This window comes from Oreochromis aureus, linkage group 14, assembly GCF_013358895.1.
Source record: "Oreochromis aureus strain Israel breed Guangdong linkage group 14, ZZ_aureus, whole genome shotgun sequence".
Lineage (NCBI taxonomy): Eukaryota > Metazoa > Chordata > Actinopteri > Cichliformes > Cichlidae > Oreochromis > Oreochromis aureus.
The window spans coordinates 17,066,650-17,085,066 of NC_052955.1; the positions used below are offsets into that span (position 1 = coordinate 17,066,650).

At 41.1% G+C, this 18,417-nt stretch overlaps 1 protein-coding gene across 2 annotated transcripts; it reads right to left on the reverse strand.

Moving 5' to 3' along the window:
• Positions 1 to 71: 71 nt before the first annotated feature.
• LOC116323598 (CLK4-associating serine/arginine rich protein) lies at positions 72 to 16,724 on the reverse strand. Of its 2 annotated transcripts, XM_031743956.2 has the most exons (21): positions 16,603 to 16,724; positions 15,181 to 15,320; positions 14,714 to 14,811; positions 14,521 to 14,622; positions 12,117 to 12,196; positions 11,875 to 11,959; positions 11,647 to 11,783; positions 10,893 to 10,989; positions 9,122 to 9,200; positions 8,966 to 9,039; positions 8,844 to 8,885; positions 8,557 to 8,745; positions 7,875 to 8,210; positions 7,611 to 7,796; positions 6,515 to 6,554; positions 3,812 to 3,872; positions 3,589 to 3,647; positions 3,448 to 3,494; positions 3,281 to 3,366; positions 3,016 to 3,040; positions 72 to 1,143 (listed from the first exon to the last, which is right to left on the reverse strand). In XM_031743956.2, exons 2-21 carry the CDS (start codon positions 15,277 to 15,279, stop codon positions 1,101 to 1,103), a joined length of 1,965 nt encoding a protein of 654 aa, XP_031599816.1. In that variant the 5' UTR covers positions 15,280 to 15,320; positions 16,603 to 16,724; the 3' UTR covers positions 72 to 1,100. The 2 variants fall into 2 exon arrangements, 1 of the variants encoding a protein (XP_031599816.1); XR_005608213.1 differs by lacking the exons at positions 72 to 1,143; positions 3,016 to 3,040 and having other exon boundaries at positions 6,511 to 6,554.
• Between the last annotated feature and the right edge of the window lie 1,693 nt (positions 16,725 to 18,417).

An 18,417-nucleotide genomic window follows, 5' to 3' on the forward strand; every position in this document is an offset into this window, starting at 1 on the left:
ACTTTAGTGAATAATTCTGTGCATAATCTGTCACATTAATGAAGATGAAGAAGAAGAAAAAAGGCAAGTAATTCAAAGTAAATTTTATTGTATTTAACATTCCACATCACTGAGAACAAAGACTTCTCTGCTTTTGTCAACAGCTGGTTGAGGACGGTACAAAAAGAGCAGCCACTTTAATAAATGCATCGAGACTTTGACTTCATCGGCTTTCTGTGAGGTGATTTCAGATGGACAGGTCACACAGGAGGCGTTTAAAATGTTCTTCGGTTTAATGTTTTCATATTAAAAAAGAAGCTGTGGGAGGAGGCTGTGATGTGAGGAGGATACAAACTGCAGGTATTGCTTAGTAGTAGATACAAATGTCTCCGTGCTGAGAGGAAGTGTTCAGAAAGGGAAACGGAGAGGGAGAGCATGCAGAAGTGGAGAAACCAGAGTTTGTTATTTGATAAGACCGTCTTTACAAGGAGAAATTAAACCAATTAACTGTATTTAGTGACTGGAGCCCTTTTCAGACATATCCTTCACCTGAACACAGCGGCCTTCTGCGTCACATTCATCACAGCAGGTCGACTGATGCAGTCGCTTTAGAAAGGACAGACAGGCACATGGCCCTTCTGCATCTTTGTGGTGTTCGCCTCACTAAAGCCTGAACCACAGAAACCTGCACACGATCAAAAATTAGTTTCTACGTTTAGGGAATATTTAGAGATTCTTCTCTTACTTAATTCTGCTTTAAAAGAAAAGCAGGAATCTGCATGTTGAGCTTGTGTGTAAGGGGAAGCACCATGCAGCACACATACAGAGATTCCACTCTTAGTCACTGTAGCCAAGTGTGAGTACACACCTTTAGTGTTTGAGGCTACAGGTGCCAGGCATCACAATTGTTCTCAGAAAGCAGCAGTGTGACCTTCAGTGTGAATAAAACAATCCATGTCTGAAAAGGGCTGAAGGTGTCACAGGAACAAAACCAGAGAACATCCAGGTGCAGATTTGTGGTTGGTTAGCCAGCAGTCATTTCTTCATGTTTCCATGTTGTATGTAGGCTGTTGTTGGATAGTATGTGCTCGAAACCGATGTACTGCTGTCCAGCCATCCGCTCAGTATCTGTAGGATGGACTCCGCGATCGAGACCGCGACCTCCTGGAAAAAAGAAAAGACCCCAGTATAAAGAGCAGCGTAACAAACAAAGATATGACTCCTGTGCTTTAGTGTGAGATTAAAAATTTGTTTCTAATCCGGTGAAGATCATCTTATCAGCTCCATCAAGGCGGGTAAGCTTCAGTTGTTGCCCGTTAGCAGTATTACACACCAACTACCTGAATGACTTTCATAGAAAGTCAGTGAAGAGGTGGAGCCCAGCCAAAGGAAATTACCCTTTAAATTTTGGTGTCTGCACCTCAAGCACTACAGCACAGTCGGTGGGGTTTTGAAATATCCAGCTGAGTTTTAGAAACCAATTAAAATAGTAAATTTTAGCACAAAGTTCTTTTATTTATTTAAAATAAGTATTTATGTCCACGTAGTTTAGCTCCAGTTTTTTTTTTATAAACATCCCTGAAGTAAACAAGCCTCAGACATCAATAACACAGATCTCACCATCAGGCCGTACAACGTTCATCCAAAATCATTCATCAGCCTTCACTTCAGACCTAAACCGATCATCTCAAGTTATAAACATAAAGTACACTTCCTGAGCACTTTATTAGAAACACTTTTAAACCTGCTCATTCAAGCAGACACTCAATCGGCCACTGACTTGGCGGCAGTGAAGTGTGTAACATGTTTCAGGTCAACAGCAGGTAATGAGGAAACAGCTGTTCTCAGGGACTTCGACTGTGGCATGACTGTTGGTCCCACGGAGGCTGATTTGAATATTTCTCACAATGCTGATTACTAGTGGCAATAAAGCCAAAAAACACAGAGTGGTATCTGTGGACAGATGATGGAGATCCAATGTGAAAGGTCAGATAACCACAAAAAGGAGCTCAACAGACTGAGCACGTTACCCACGTCTATGTATGAAGGTTACAGATGTGACTGCAGAGGCCTGGGCTTGAGTCTGTACCCTCTCTCTAAATGAAGGTATGCATCTGATGTTAGTCAACTGTGCTAATGGTCATCAAACCAGGTCTTTACTGACATATACAGATGTGTCAAAACTGGTCAGTGCGCAGGAGAGGTTGTCAAATGTATTTATGGGGCAAAAAGCTGCACTGTAAGGTGATTCTCAGAGGTCAGAATTTGGCCTTACATGAATCCAAAGACTCAAAAATTTTATTCATATAGCACCAATTCACAACACCAGTTGCCTAAAAGTGCTTCATACTGTAAGGTAGAGACCCTACGATATTAAAAAATAAACACCAACAATCACCAAAGTTACCAAATCCGAGGCCAGCTGAACACGGTCGGGATGTGGCTGAGCAGGATGTTTGTCCAATACACAGAAATTATGCAATGCTGTTGAGATGAAAGGACTAGAACCTTCAGTGTTGGCAGAAAGATGTGGAATCCACAGCCCCACTGACAGATGCTGTTTGGAGAGTAAAGGGAGCCCTGAACTGAGTATTAAATGGTAAAAATGGCAAATGGACTGGTGCTTAAATGGTGCTTTTCTACTCAGTTACACACTTTATAACCAGAGGGAGTCAGGAATCGATCCACTCACTTTCCAAGTGGTAGACGAGCTTGTAGTGTTCCTAATAAAGTGCTCTGTGGACGTACTCATGTGCCTGTAGAGAAACTACCTGAAAAGGTATTGACCTCTTTGCATTTAGTCTGACTTTTCAACACTAATCTGTACTCTAATTTGCAACTGATGAGAAGACAAATAGCTTAAGTAACCACGGTGTCTGCAGGCCTGATGATGAGCCTTTGAGACAGTGTGTGTGTGTGTGTGTGTGTGTGTGTGTGTGTGTGTGTGTGTGTATATGTGAGAGACAAAGAAAAAAAAAAGACATAATTCATTCTGCTTCCTTGTGGCTGTGCAGATTCTTGTGGCTTCTCACATACCTTCTGTATGAGTTGTATTCTCGGCCTGAGGGACAGAGGACAGAGCCACGATGAAAAACAACTGCATGCCAGAACATCTTAAAGCCCATAAAACTGGCAGAGCAGAAACTGATGGCAGCAAATCAGAGTCTGAGCTGATTAAATATTTTGGTTACTTCTGTGCGAGTATGCAAGGCTGCAGAACAAACACTGCGTGTTCATTAAGCCACATTCTAATTACACAGGAGCCATGTTGCTGCTGTCAATCAAAAACCTAAAGCCTTACCATATTTGGAAGGAGAAGGCGAGTGGCTCTGTCGCCCGTATTGTCTTTCCCATTCGTCCCTTTCTTTCTCACGGCGCTCGCGCTCCCTAAACGCAGAGCGCCAGGGTCAGAAAGTTGCGACACACAAATACCAAACGGTCCAGCTAGGCACACAAACACGGACTTACTTCATGCGTATCTTGCGTGCCATGGCTCGCAGTTCGCCTTCTCGCTCCTGTAAAGTAAACAACCAGCAATAAGAGGAAATAGGAGGATAAAGACGCTTCTGTCTTACTAAACCTCAGACATGCTCACACACAGACACACACCTGTCGTTTGTGTTCCTGCTGCTGGATCTTCACCTGAGCGGCTTTCTTATCCGCCTTGGCTGCAGATCAGACAAAAGAAATTATTTAGTTAAGTCAGATCTTCATCATCTTTTTCACTTTACATAATATGAGAAAATCTTCAGCAGTTTCAAGTTGTGCACAGTGTTGATTCTTAATTCACACGCTGACCACAAACACATGCGATCTGCTCGGCTGCACTCACACTGCTTGTTGAGAGCCTTCTGCATTTTCAGCTTCAGCCGTTCCTGTGGGGTCATCTTGGGCTGCAGGTGACACAAACGTGTTAGGACAGCTTTTCATGGCCGGAAAAAAACAAAAAGAAGTGTGTGTGGGTGTGCACGCATGTGTTAGAGAGAGGGGGAGGTACCGGGGCTATTGTACAAATTCAATACCATCACCTTTACGAACAGTAGCTGGTGGAGATAAAAAGGGTGACAGATTACAAGTGATTGAAAACATTTCGTGTGTTGGAACAACAGACACAGGCTCTGTGTGCGTGTGCGTGTGGGGAGACAAACTGCTGCTCTAGCTTGCAACTGCTGTGGGACAGTTTAGAGACAGGCCAGGATCAAAACAACATGAACACAAATATATATTTAAAAAAAAAAAAAAAAAAAAAAAAACAGTTGCAAGAAAAAGTTTGGGGACACTTTAGAATTACTATGATTTTTGGACTTATTGGTTTCAAAATGAAGATCAATCTTTATGCATTTCAAAAATCTAAAACAACCTGGGTAATCACTGAGTACAGGCAGGGAAAACTACTTCCAAAGTTAATTGGAATCAGGCGTTCCAATTGATAAGGTGAGACTGAAGTTAGGGTCGTCTCCAAATCGAGGAAACTGAGAACTGCCGATTCTCTCTCTGCAAAAATAGCATCAGGAATATAGAGTATAGTCCTGGGAAAAACACCCAAGGGTAACAACAAAATCCCTGGACTCTTTGCCAAGTTGTAGACATAAGGTTAATTGTGACCCCACAGGAAACCACAACTCTGCAGACTCTACACCCCAAAACACCAGAACACCATCCTGTGAAGCACGGTGGAGGCGCAATTATGCTTTAGGCTGACTTGTTACCCCAGGTTTTGGACACCTCGCGATCGTAAGGAGAGCAACAAATTACGAAGTGTTTTACTGGAAAATGTAAAGCCACAAGGAGAGGACTGGTAATCCAAGAACAGAATGAACCAAAGACAAAGAAAATTCAAGGTTTGGACGAGCCAAGGCAGAATCGTCCTGACCTTAATCCATCTGGGGAGGGCTGTTTGAGGGCATTTTCACACCTAAAGTTAGTTTACCCTGGTCCAAATCGGTTGATGAGTTTTGTTTATTTACACACAGAAAACTCCAATCAAACCAAAAAGTATCACAAAAAAAAAAAAAAAAAAAAAATACGTGAGAACATTCAGTCTGCGTATTGGCCACGTGTCTAAGATGGTAAGAAAATGCTGTGCTCTGGAGCAGCAGTTAACTCAGAGTTTACTCCTAACATTCATGTTTATCTGGGTAATATTTTACAGTTTGTGTACTGAGCACGTCTGCATTACTCTGCTACATCCCAGAAAGCAAAGCACACCTGGCTACGGGAAGACGTTTAGCTCAAATTTGCAACTGGTCACACAAACTACTCTGGAGTTTGTCTGGATCTGCACCTCCAAAGGGACTCAATGTGGTTGTTTAGTCCACACCTGGAGTGTGATTACCATGTTCACACCTGCACAAAGGAACAATGCCAATGGGGAAACAAACATCGCAGAAATACTGACAAACTCAAACAGTTATGTAGAGAGGAACAGGCCCAGATTCCCTCTCAGTGTTGTCTCATAAGCAGCGATGACAAACACATGAAGGATATTGCAGTTGAAAATTCAACTATTGAAATGAGTGACTGCTCAATGTGTTCAAGAAAGGCATTAACTGTTTAAGAAATCAGACCCCATGAGTAATTAATGCAGAAATCCTCATAATTCTCATGGTAACCCAAAGATTTTCTTGCAACTGTACGAACACTGCCAGAGAGATGAAAGAAAAACAACGACTGGAGGAGGAGAGAGGGTCAGAAAGTGAAACAAGAGCAAGTTCAGGTCCGGTGAGTTTAAAAAGTTGGCCAGTGGCGTTTTGTCACGACACACCCTTCGCTGGGCTGTTCAAATCTGGCCAGGCAAGAAAAACTGCAGGTCACAAGCTGCAGGCAACAGACGAGCTGATAACAATTTGTACACTATTTGACTTTGTGACAGTTGGGATGTATTCAAACTTCGTCCTCTCTTCCAGGAAAAGAGTGAGAAGAAAAGTCGTTCATGACAGAAATACATTTCACAAAACAGTTTCGCTGATTTACTCTTTAAGGGAATTGCTCGAAAATTTAGGAAATCTGCTTATTCGCTCAATTGTTGTTTTGATCTTTGTGTCCATTTGTACTTTCGAAAGTGTCCGACTATTTCTTTAATCTATATGTTCGTCATTCACGTGTTCATTACTGATTTATAGATTGTCATAAGAGGAAGAAGTGATCTTCTTCATCTCAAGACCTTTGATGTGTCAGTGTGTTTATTTTAGACTAAAAACAGATGCATAAAGATAACTGCACACTCTCTCCTCTAGAAACTGCACACATTCATCCACCACCAAGATTAAAATCATCATCAAGACTTCAGAGGCTGTATAAAAGTTCACTTCATAAAGAAATGGCAGCATTAACTTAGACATTTGGTAAAAATACTGTAGTGTTATTTGCAGTGCGTGTCCACTTTAGGGGGAGAGGGATAAGAATAAAATAACTGTTCTCTGTGGGCAACAATGGCTTCTACATCCCAGTGTGGTGGACAACCAAGTCAGCCTGTCAGGGATGAGGGAGGCGTAGGCTTTAGCAAGAAACCCAGCTAGATCAAATTCTTACTGACTTTGGCAGCTCCCGTCTCTTTACCACCCGAAGTGTCAGGCCTGGAGAGAGGAGAGGAAGAAGACAGAAAAACACAACACGATGAGGCGAAGATGGCATATTTATATATGCAAATACTGACTTTCTAACAGGTGTAACGCTGAAGGGTGAGGATGGCTTTTAAACGCGAAAAGCAATAAAGAACAGGTGTTAAATTGTTCTGGCTTCGTGACACTGAAACTGACTGTTTTAAGACTCTTATTTATGGACTTATTTATTGTTCACTGGTGCAGCACAGGCCTAGTCAGGTGCCTTAAGTCTGAAAAGTGATGACGGTAAATAGAGACATGTCAGCCAGAAAGCAATAAGGTACTACTTATATTTCCACTTTACAGCACAGCTTATCTCCAAACCATTTGTCTTGTGTGTCATTAAACTCAAGTAGCTTGCTATTCAGCTTTTGATTAGACAATTTAATGAGTTATGAGTTGAAAGTTTGCTTTTCCTGAGACAACCATTCTTAAAGAGCAGAGAAAAATACAAAGTTTGATAAAAACCAGTAAAAGGTTGAAAAATGTTGGTGGTTTTTATTTAAGCAGCCTGAAATGCACATGTCTATTTTGCCTAAAAATACACCTTTTAGACCAACATCTCCTAAAATGTGGGGTAAGGCCCCCTGGTGGGCTAACAATATATAGCAGTCAGGCCACAAAAGGTCAGTCACAGTGACTAAAGTCTTTGTAAACATGTTTAAATAACCAGGAAATATTTACATGACAGCTGATGAAGTGTAGAGATTTCTCTTTTGTCTCTTAAATGGATCTCACTCCTGTTCTGATCATTTCGTGAGGAAAAAGTTAAACTGGAGAGGCGGTAATGAAGAATTATACTCCACTAAAAAAATCATCAGAAGCCCAAACTGGATCTGTGACGACACAAGGCCAGAGACACTTAGTCTCATTGATGTGTGATTAATGGTTTGGATGATCGGCAGAATATTTCCAGATTTCTCACAAGGTCAGGGAACTTTTATTTTGGACATTAAAGACACCGATCTTTCTATAATATTGATTATATACATTTTTGCACTGTGTTACAGTGTTTTAGGGTCTTCTTACTTTCTTAACTTGTCAGAGATGGCAATGGTAGCAGGCTGGGCCCCTCTGTGGGCAGGGGATGGGCTACGGCGAGGGCGGCTAGGGGTTCGTGAGGGACTGCGGCTGCCGCTGTCACCACGACGATGTCCTCCACTGCTCCGACCCCCTCGCCTCGAGCTGCCGCCCTGACGTGAGCTCGAGCGGGACCTGATAGAAAGACAAAAGGGCTTGAACTACAGAATTCTGTTAGGCAGTTCATGAGCACTGCTTACGGATTTGGCTAACCTTGTTCTTCTACGTGCCGAGTATCGTCTCCTATCCCTGTCTCTGTCCCTATCTCGATCCCGGTCTCGTTCTCGCTCTCTGTCCCTCTCGCGTTCTCTGTCTCTGTCGTTGGAGCGTGACCGGTCACGTCTCCTCCACGATCCTCCGTTCCCTCCTCTACCTCGCGAGTAGGACCTAGAGCGCCGCCTTGACCGCGAGCGACTCCGGGATCGACGCCCATCTCTTCCCCCGCGTCCTCGTCGGGGTCGACGTGAATGTGAGGATGAGCGAGAGGAGGACCGAGAGGAGGAGCGCGAGGAGGAAGAAGGGGAGTGGCTGCTGGATGACCTTCGTCTCCTGAATAAACAGAGACACAGTGTTTCAGTATAAATACAGGCCAGCACCTAGCCTATCATTACATCATATTCTCTGCTTTTAAATGTGATATGTTGTTTAATTTATAGAAAAATTTTGATAACCGATTTCAGCTTTAAAAAGTACCCAATCAGATTTTTCTTTATGCGCATGCACAGTTCAATAGTTCCTATTTGATAGTCGGTGATTATTTGGTCACATACTCTGAAAACTGATCCACCTCTCCGACCACAAAAACAATCGATATTCTTTCTGCATGAACTGCCGCGGTCATTTCAATTAACAGTGACTGCAAGAAGAAAAGCCAGGAGGAGGGAAAGTTACCGACCGGGAGCCCCTGCTATGACCTGCAGAGTGCTGCGAGTTGGAAGGGGCGTGGCCAGAGTGAGGAGCAGCTGTTTGCGGTGCTGCCGCGGCTTCGTCGTCGCTGCCGCCGAAGCTGGTGATGAAAGTGATCTTCTCTGGACCGGGAGTACGTGAGCGTGACCGCGACTCAGAGCTGGACTCTGACTCTGGCCTGAGAGTGATCAGAAAAACCAAAAAATGTAGTTAAGACACACAGAAGCAGACAACCAATCAGGAAAGTGGGAAGGACAAATTAGTGGGTGAACTCACCGTTTATAAGGATCATACGTTGGACTGTCTCTCCTGGCGTAGCTGCGATAGGAAAGGGCGAGTTAACATAACCACGCTCTGAGGTACGGTGAAGCTCATTAAGGAAAAATAACGCAATTTACCTCGGAGGGCTGATTTGTCTTCCTTTTAGCCTCTTCTCTCTGAACTCCCTCCTCTGTCTACGAGAGCGGCGGCCCTGAGACAATCAAGCAAACAAACATTATAAAACCTGTAAACACAACCCACACAAACACTTCCCTCAGCAGATTTAGTCTTACAGAGTACATGGCCTTCTCCGCCTCCAGAGCTTTGGCATGTTTGATGGCCTCCACTTCTTCCTTGTCTTTCCTCAACATCCTGACAAATGGGTAGCACAATCACAGCATTACAAAAAACCACAAAAATAACTATTTAAACACATAAGCGCATCAACTTGAAGAAAAGAAACCCAATGTTCCACAGTTTAACAGCACGAGATATATGCGTTCGTGTCGGAGTCACAGCTCAGTGTACTCATTACGGTTTATGTTTTAACGTCAGATGCTCACGTTAAATATGGCCATGGTTTCAAACAATGACAAGAGTGGCTGTACGAGCAATGGCTCAGGCTTAAATTGTTCTTATTACTCAACTTCAGAAATAGGGCTGTGCGATATGACCAAAATCTCATATCCCGATATTAAGACATCTATCGTCCGATAACGATATAAATCACAAAAATGTAACATTTTCTGTAAATTCTGTGAATGTCGGGCAGCTCAACTTGCGTGAAGTGTTTCCAGCTGGGCGTCGCGTACCTGGAGTCGAGTGTTTTAAGTGATGCATGAAACGATACATTTTTAGACATAGGTTGTAACAGCCGCTGTTTTCTTTGTTAGTATTTATTACACAGCGTGCTGCGGGGAAAAGCCTGTTCTAATGTTTGACTCTAAGGTTTATTTTTTAGCACCTGACGGCTCTTTTTTGCTTCTCATCCGTAAATACTCTGCGTCTTTCACGTGATTCAGTTTATTTTGAAAAGTCTCAACAGGATCTTGAGCTTTATTGTGAAAGGAAAATATGTGGAAAATAAACAAGCGGACACGAGGTGGTTTTACTGTCGTTGTTGCTAACGACAACGCATAAAAACAAGCGCTTGTCCGTCTGTAGTGTGGTTATATTAAATATAAGAGAAAGAGAGAACTTTAGGAAATTAATATAGCCACTACAGTGACCATCAAAATAATGAAAAAATATTGCCGTAAACAGTTTATTTTGCGACACCACGAAACAAACGATAGCGTAAAATGAAACGATAGACATTTTTATATCGTCATCCGATATATATCGTTATATCGAACAGCCCTATTCAGAAAGTGTTTTTTTTTTTTTACCCCCGGGAGAGCAGCTAGTTTAGTTGGGCTGCACAAAAGCCAATTAAGACAATATTAAAAATGAAAAAGCTCATTTTGCACCGTGAACCATACAAAGCTACTCCACTGGAGTCCAAGAATACAAACATCTTGCTCAAAGTTCGTCTTTACTCTACAGAACGTATTTTGAAAGAGATCCTCTAAATAGTCAATCAATTTAAAAGCAAACCAAAAAAACCCCTTTTTTTTACTGTGTGTATTTTTACAGTATCTGCTGAACTTAAAACACTGCAGAAGCTTGTAATTAAAATGAATAAAACCCAAATACATCAACTTTGTGGTCAAGGATATTACAGTTAACAAAATTAAACCACAAAACAAACAAACAAACAAAATAAGACTTTGGTCTAAAACACTGAGTCAACTGAACGTTCAAAAAGTTCTCTTCTTATTATAATACCTAAAATGATTTTCCTAAATCTCACCTCTGAGATATGCCCTCCATATAATTATACTTAAAAAGACTAAAAACTTGAAAAAACTGAAAAGAAAAAAAACTGAATTTAAAAAAAGCTACATTAACTCTACTTTGGTCAAGACACTAATTAAAATTTAAGGAACCACTGGGCGTCGTTTTTCTTCAGAAATTTGCTTTGGGTTCGACTCTGACATCATGATGTGATTAATGACATGTTACCTGACAAAGTCTCCTTCAGCCATTCCATATGGCGTTGCCATTTTGTTCAGGTCCATCACCTGCTCCTGGTTCAGCTCATCAACATCAACCTCCACATCTGAAAGTGCGCGCGCGCACACACACACACACACACACGCGCACACACACACACGCACACACACACACACCATTTTTTAACAAGTCGATTTCTTACCCAAGCATTAAACAGGAACACTGTTGATCTGAGATCAGATCGTCGGTTAACAGCATTTAAAACACGATTATCACATAACCAAGAAAAACCTGCAACCTGGCAGAAAAGAGAAAAATAAAGTTGAGCAGTGCCAGCTGAGTGGATCACTTTTATAAAGACAATCTTCTCCAGGTACAGTGTAAGATAACTAGTGTTATTTCTCAATAACTAGCGTTTTACATGCTGTTAAATAGCTTGGTTTAACTGCATTAATTTCTCATTGGGATGTGACATTTCTCCTTCGCTGAAGTCCATTTTCAGGGTTAGTCTGAAGCTAATCCTGGTCCAGCCACACAGATGTGTATCTGGCCATTTGAAGCCTGCACTGCACAGTCAAATTGACAATTTCAGATTTTAGTCTCTTCTGAGAAACGTTCTGTGGAATAACTCTCACACATCCAAGAGACGAAAAGCTGATCAAACACATTCTCTGTGGACAGCTGTGCCTCTAAATGTTTTATTTGGTCATCTCCTGAATTTTACTTCCCTAACACATAGATTACTCCAGTGAAACATGCTCACCGATATCTGGAATGCCTTCGTCATCTTCGGATTCACTGTTTTCTGAATTGTCTTCCTCTTTGTCTGACTGGGGCTCAGCCTCTGCTACAGTGCTGTCTTCATACGTGTAACCAATGGTGGCCTTCTTCTCAGCCAGTCTGCACAACACAAGGAAAGAGTTATGAAAACAACTTAAAATACTGGATTTCACAGTGGTGATAAAGAACCACTTTAAAATTTAGTTCATACTTTTTCTTCTCATCCTCATTTGGTTTGGGCAGACCACCATAGAGCTCATCCAGGTAGATCTGGTATAAACACTGCTCCTCAGAGACTGCAGGAGGACAGGAGGGATTTAAAGAGCACAACACAACTGCAAAATATACCCACTGAGAGCAGGTCAATACACTGCCATGGTCACATTAAGAATACAGGTGCAACACTATTAAGCGCATTACATAGTCATGTAGATTTTGTGTGTTAACACTCACTGTTGGCAAAGTCATTCTGTACAAGGCCTCTGTAGCGCTCATAGTTACACTTTCTCTCCTCCATCTCCTGCTCTGGAGTGCTGCATGAGACAAAGAAGATTGTTGGTCACATTAAACACCTCGCTGAATGCTCAAATCTCACCACACTGAACTGGTTTGTGTCCTGACCAAGCATGAAAGATGACTAAAAATACAATCTCACAGATGACCTGTTCAATTACTGAGCAGCAGGTGTTTTATCACAGAGTAAGAACCAGAAGTCTTACTAAAAAGCCACTCTTTGGTTATTACCACAAGTTTCAATGCACCAGCACAAGCAGTCAGTGAAGTAATCAGCATTACAACACATAAAGATCGAAACAGACAGTCGTGCTATAAACAGCATTTTTAAATTAAATTTTATTTTGTTTTTAATTCTTTAATTCTATTCAGTTTTCCATCACTTTACAGAATCACTTGGCATTCTTTAGATTAGTTTTCACTTTATGAAAAGGTTTAGTTTTAGTTTAGTTTTTATCATTTTGAATGTTAGTTTTAGTCTTTTAAATTATTATAACGTAATAGGAGGGGTATTTATCAGAGAAAGTTTTAAGAGTAGCCACCCGGTAATCCCAGCAACCATCTTCAATAAAGTCTCCTCATTGGTGGTGTGTTGATAAATGAATCAGGATGTTTACAAGTTATTTAGCAGCAAGTTCTCCACAAACACGAGTCCAAGATTGGGGAGAGGTGACCATCATTTGGCATTCCGCCTGACCAGTCACAAACTGCTCTCCTTCACCCCCATGGGCGGCTATCTGCAACCAACCAAATGCCTACAGTATCAGGGCCAGATTTGCTATCATGCTGTTGCAGCACGCATGCCTTTTGGGAGTTCCTTTCACAAGGTGTAAAATCTGTTTAAATCAAGTCCACAAGTTGATTTGTTAATGTTTTCAAACACTGTTTATTTTTGGCACTTGTTATTGAAATGGACTGACTGTGCCTGTGTTTAGAAAACAGTGAACCTGTAAAACTAACCACAGCTATGATCAGCATTTGAGGATTGTGCTCACACCTTATTTCACCCCTGTTTAGAGGTGTTCAGTCAATCCTGCAGCTGGCAGCTTCACACCACTGGCCAAAGACATACACATAATGTCAACTGCTCTCGTACTGAGCAGAATTACTGCTACAACATCACATCATCCGCAGGGAAACACTAAAACGTCTCACAACGGCCTAAAAACCAGTTCACTTTCCTATTAGCGGGTCAACAATCCAGCACTTACTGACCACAGGCTTAAACCCAGGAAATCCGGAGGATCGTTAGGACCTATTTTAATAATCTGTATTCATACTGGGAATCAAGGTCATGCAAGCTGTTGCCCTTCTGCTCCACAGGTGGTTTCTGTCCTCCCTGAGCTCACCTTAGGACACCTGCGTTACAGTTTGGACAGATGTACTGCCCTAGTCAAAGCCCCCACCTGCCACTGTCTTTGGAGCGGGTCACCAGAAGCACTAAAGCTGTGCTTGTAGAGTCAAAGTCGAATTTTAAATATGGACAATAAAACATCCATCTAGTTGCAAACTGCTTCCCAATTTAGAGAAATGGTATAAAAGATAAATCTACTACTACAGACTACTGCAGCAGGTGTTTTAGCTTTATTATTATAGAAATTATAATATAAGTAATTAAACTAGCCTATTTTGCAGGTGACAAAATGACCTGTTTTGGGGTTTTTTCTTAAAACAAACAAAAAATGGGGTCACCATCTCCTTTGACGACTAAAGTCAGATCAGCTCAACCTCATACAAGAGCAAATGTTTCCACATAATTAAAAACAAACTTTGGTGTATTAAGAGTTTTTTCATGTGCTATGTGCAGAGGTGTTTTTTTTCTGTTCTCAATCTGATCTCCCCATTGGAGCTCAGTATGGGGGGAATTATTTTTTTCTCCTTATCTTTCCTCATGTGGTGCATTTTCCATTGTTATACCTCTCTGACCTGTCTTCCCCATGTGATGTTTTTGTGTAATGTATGTATGGTCGGAGGGTAAGATGGCGCCGCCATTGCGTGCAATAGGTCGGCAGCCTTAATATGAAATTTCCCCTTGTGGGACTAATAAAGGTATATCAAATCAAATCAAATCAAATCAAAACAAAACAAAAAATAACAAACTGAAAACATAATCCATACCAAATTATGACTGGTTATAGCCCTCTTTGATGAACTATCTTAACTGTTGAATACATAACAATCTGTACAGCATATGTACAACAATATATGGTGAATGTGTGATGATCTCCTCACAACTGTCCCATGTAGAATCATACAACAAAAAAAGTAAATAAATAACCAATAAAATGTTCACACAATGTGGGTTCCATGTTAAAAATGTGGCTTTAAGTACTTTCAGACTTACGATGTGGTGAGCAGAGGTGGCGTGTAGGTGGGGATGTAGTCCAGGTGAGCCCTAACATCAAACCTGTCAATCATGTTGTTGGCATCTCCTTGCCAAGGCATCCTTCAGACAACAGAAAGGAGGCAACATGTGATCATAAGCTCTGTGGTGTGGCTCATCTCTTATTATGTGTCGATTTTGTGATTTTCCTCACATGTTTGCAGGGCTCTCTGCGGCCAGTGCCACAGCTGGATCCAGATGGATTTTGTAGGCTCGACCGTGAACTTGAAGAAACTGAGCAGGATCTTTTTTCTGTCAAAAGAAAATGAAACTGTAAGAATACAATGCATTGATTAATATCTAAAACTATGAAATGTTACACTGCACAGCACTTTAATTAAACTGAAACCAACAACCATAGAAATTAACTTCTAAAACTTGACACTTTTTTTTGTAAACAGTAACTGGTTCATTGATGCAATGAGGATAACTGAAAGCTGTGTCAACTATATGCATATGTTTTTAAAAATACCACAAAGTTTGGACCCACATAACTGGGTATAAACTTGCTCAAATCTTTTCTTCTTTTTTTAAAATCCTGCAGTAAGAGTGTTCAGGCCAGACCTGCTCACTCCTACCCGGTGGTACACTGTGGCAATGCAACATGATAAAGTTTCTTACTATCTTCTCATAGTACTCTCGCCGGCGCTCGCCTCGCCGTTTGTAGTCTACCATCATGCCACGGAGCTTGCGCTCATGTTTGCGGGCCTCCTGCCACATGACGGCTCCGCTAGGGGTGGGGGCGCGGCGGGGCACGGCTGCTACTCAGGACAAACAAGCAAGAATCATGGAAGACAGGGGAAAGTGAGATTAAGGGGTGTTAGAGGCAAGAAAAATAAATAAATAAAAATAAATAAATAGTGGACTTTATAAACTGAGCACTTCAAGAGCTCTGAACTCCACATCATGTCCCTGACATACAGACAGAAAGTATCTCTTACAGTTGATATCTCTGATCAGAACCAACTACAGAGTGCAACCAGCACATCTGCAAACACACTATCAACACTCAAGACTACTGAAAATTCCCAGTCTTAAGCTTCACACTAAACACAGGCAATGTTGTAATGCAATAGTTACCTACATTCCTTGTTAAACACTTGACAACCTAAGGCACGCAGTGACGTCTAAATTTCTAGCAAGACAACAGACATATACCGAGATTAAACGGCCATGAATGCACAAAATATTTGTAGCCTGTCTATTCATAAGTAAACTGAGGCATATTGGTCACTTCCTAAAACTGAAGTTGTGACACGTCATGTTAGACATGTGAGGGAAATTCAGTGTAACGAAACCAAACGAAACCTAAAAGGTATACGTTTGCCATTCATTTGCATCAGTGTATACACTTCCAATGCATTTCTCGGAGTGTTTGACGAAGCTCATATCCGCAGTAATGACAGGATTATATTTTTCTATAGCAGATTCCTCGTCCTCAATTTTGCTAAAACAGGGACATTAATGAAATAACACAAACAAGCAAATACAGCAAATATACTCCGATTTATATTTTTAAAAAATAAATAAAATGAATTTCACTGGAAAAAACAAACACCTAAAATGTGATTTTGGTACATCACAGAAATTACAGTAACTGTGAATCAAGGTGTCACCTCTGCATCTTCTACCACTAAACACACTTTTAATTTACAGCAGTAGCTAAACAGTCTGAAGCTAAAAAGCTAACATAGCTTTCTATCCAGTATTTACGTAGTTAATACGGTTACATTACAACGCTGTTTGTCCTCTAAAACGGTTATTTTAACCCGTCTACGCCCCACTTTCAGCGTTCAGATTCAGCCGGGTGCTAAAAAAAAATCCGTGTTATCAAAGTGATGTAGGAGTTTGTTAGCATACACACGGGCCTGACTGCGCATGCAGCCCGGGCCTTTTTAATACCAGTTAGCATCACAACTAGCCTAGCCTAGCTGATCTGCAAAGACGTTGGGAACAGTGGTCAAAAAAGCAGCTACGAAACACTGAAAACTACACATACGGCCGTACAGGGCACTCAGCGCGGTCTAAACTCTCACAGTGTACCTGTTTTACTAATCGCCAACACACACACGGGTTGTTTTCAGTTGGCGAAAAGCGATGTTAGCGGAGTGGAGCGTAACCACACGCCTCCTTCGCATATATATAACAGGCTGCAGTACCGACTCTGGCCTGTGAGGGCGCTGCGGGGAGGCGTGTGTATGTAACATTAATGGGAAGATACTTTTGAAAAAAATTCTCCTTATTATAAAACACAGTAAACAATAATCGCCACTTCTACCTTCACAGCAGATAACTCAGACCAGAGTCAGAGGAGATTCTATGCAAAGCATCACAAATAAAAAAAACATTTTGACAGCTTTCTTCTTCTTCTTTTTTTTAAATTCACAGATGGTTTTAATACAATGCTCGGTGTCCTTTTGAAAAATTATGAATAGATATGTAGATTGATTAAATTGGGCTTTTTAGATATAGTTTATACTTTGCTATGATAATTAAAAGTTTGAATAAATGTAGTTCTTTTTATTGCTGAAACTGAACAGTACCTTATGCCAACACAAAGATGAGTCTTTCCGAAAAGCCTTCCTTAAACTTAAACGGGATAATATATGTGTTTTACTTTGAAAGAAAGTTTGTGCATATTATTTACATTATCTGTTGGCTTCGTAATGAAAGTTACATAATAACTATGAAAAACGGCTCAGTGGTTTTTAAGGTTGTGCACCGTATTTGGCCACAAGATGTCCCTGTTAGACAGGAAATATGCACATTTGAAGCTATCACAGTTAAATAGAGACACTTGCAAGGAATTGGCAAACTGTGTGTGAAAACATTTGTGGTAATCCAGCTAAAAATAATTAAATTAATCTCTCTTTCTACAAAGTATTATGCCCCTGTACCAGTCTATGACTACTTTATGTGCACAAGGACATGCATTAATGCTGCTCTAGTGAGAGTCACTCAGCGTTTAAGCTCTAGTTTTTCTTGTATTTGTTGTCAAGCTCTCCTGAATCCCTGTCAGAAATACAAACCCAGGTGTCCTTGGGTCAGTGCATCAGCTGCACATGTGGATGGGCACTAAAATAAATCCTTAAAGGAGATCTCTTATATTCATTTGAACTACCACATTTTTCTGTATAAATCAACTCTTCTGGAGTTGCTGATTTTCATACATACACACACACACACGCACACATCGCATGCATTAAAAGACCAAGGCATCCACTGCACAGCTGAACTTTACATCAGGTATCTAGATTATTACCTTTCCCTGTTATGTGTATTTATACATTGTGTGTCTGCCTGTGTTTTAAGCTGAGAGCTACCACACAGCATTTCGTTATGTGACTGCAAAATGATAATAAAGAATCTTTAACTCCTCTTATTTATCTCATGCTGATATTTGTCACAGAGTCAGAAAGGAGCTGAAAGTGTCAGAACTGGATATGATTGTGGATTTTAAGACTGTTTTAAAAGAATGAGAGAATAAATCTTTTGGTCAGTGTGAGTGCTGTTAATGCTTTGCACGTTTGTGTTCACTTGTCTCTGAATATCAGTTGTATTTGCTCCTTTACTTGTTATATTATTTTGTGCTTCCCTCTTGGACAGGTCTCTCCAGAAAAAGACATTTTAATCTCAATGAGATTTTTACCTGGATAAATAAATTATATAGAATACGTTTTATTTATAAAAATATAATTTATCTCTCCAATGTGCTGTAATCACACAGCTCCTCAGAAAAGTAACTTGGATCCATCCGTGAGGGATCAGAGTAGAGCTGCTACTCCTCTGCATGGAAAGGACCCAGCTGAGGTGGTTCGGGCACCTGACAAGGATGCCTCCTGGGTGAGGTGTTGTGGG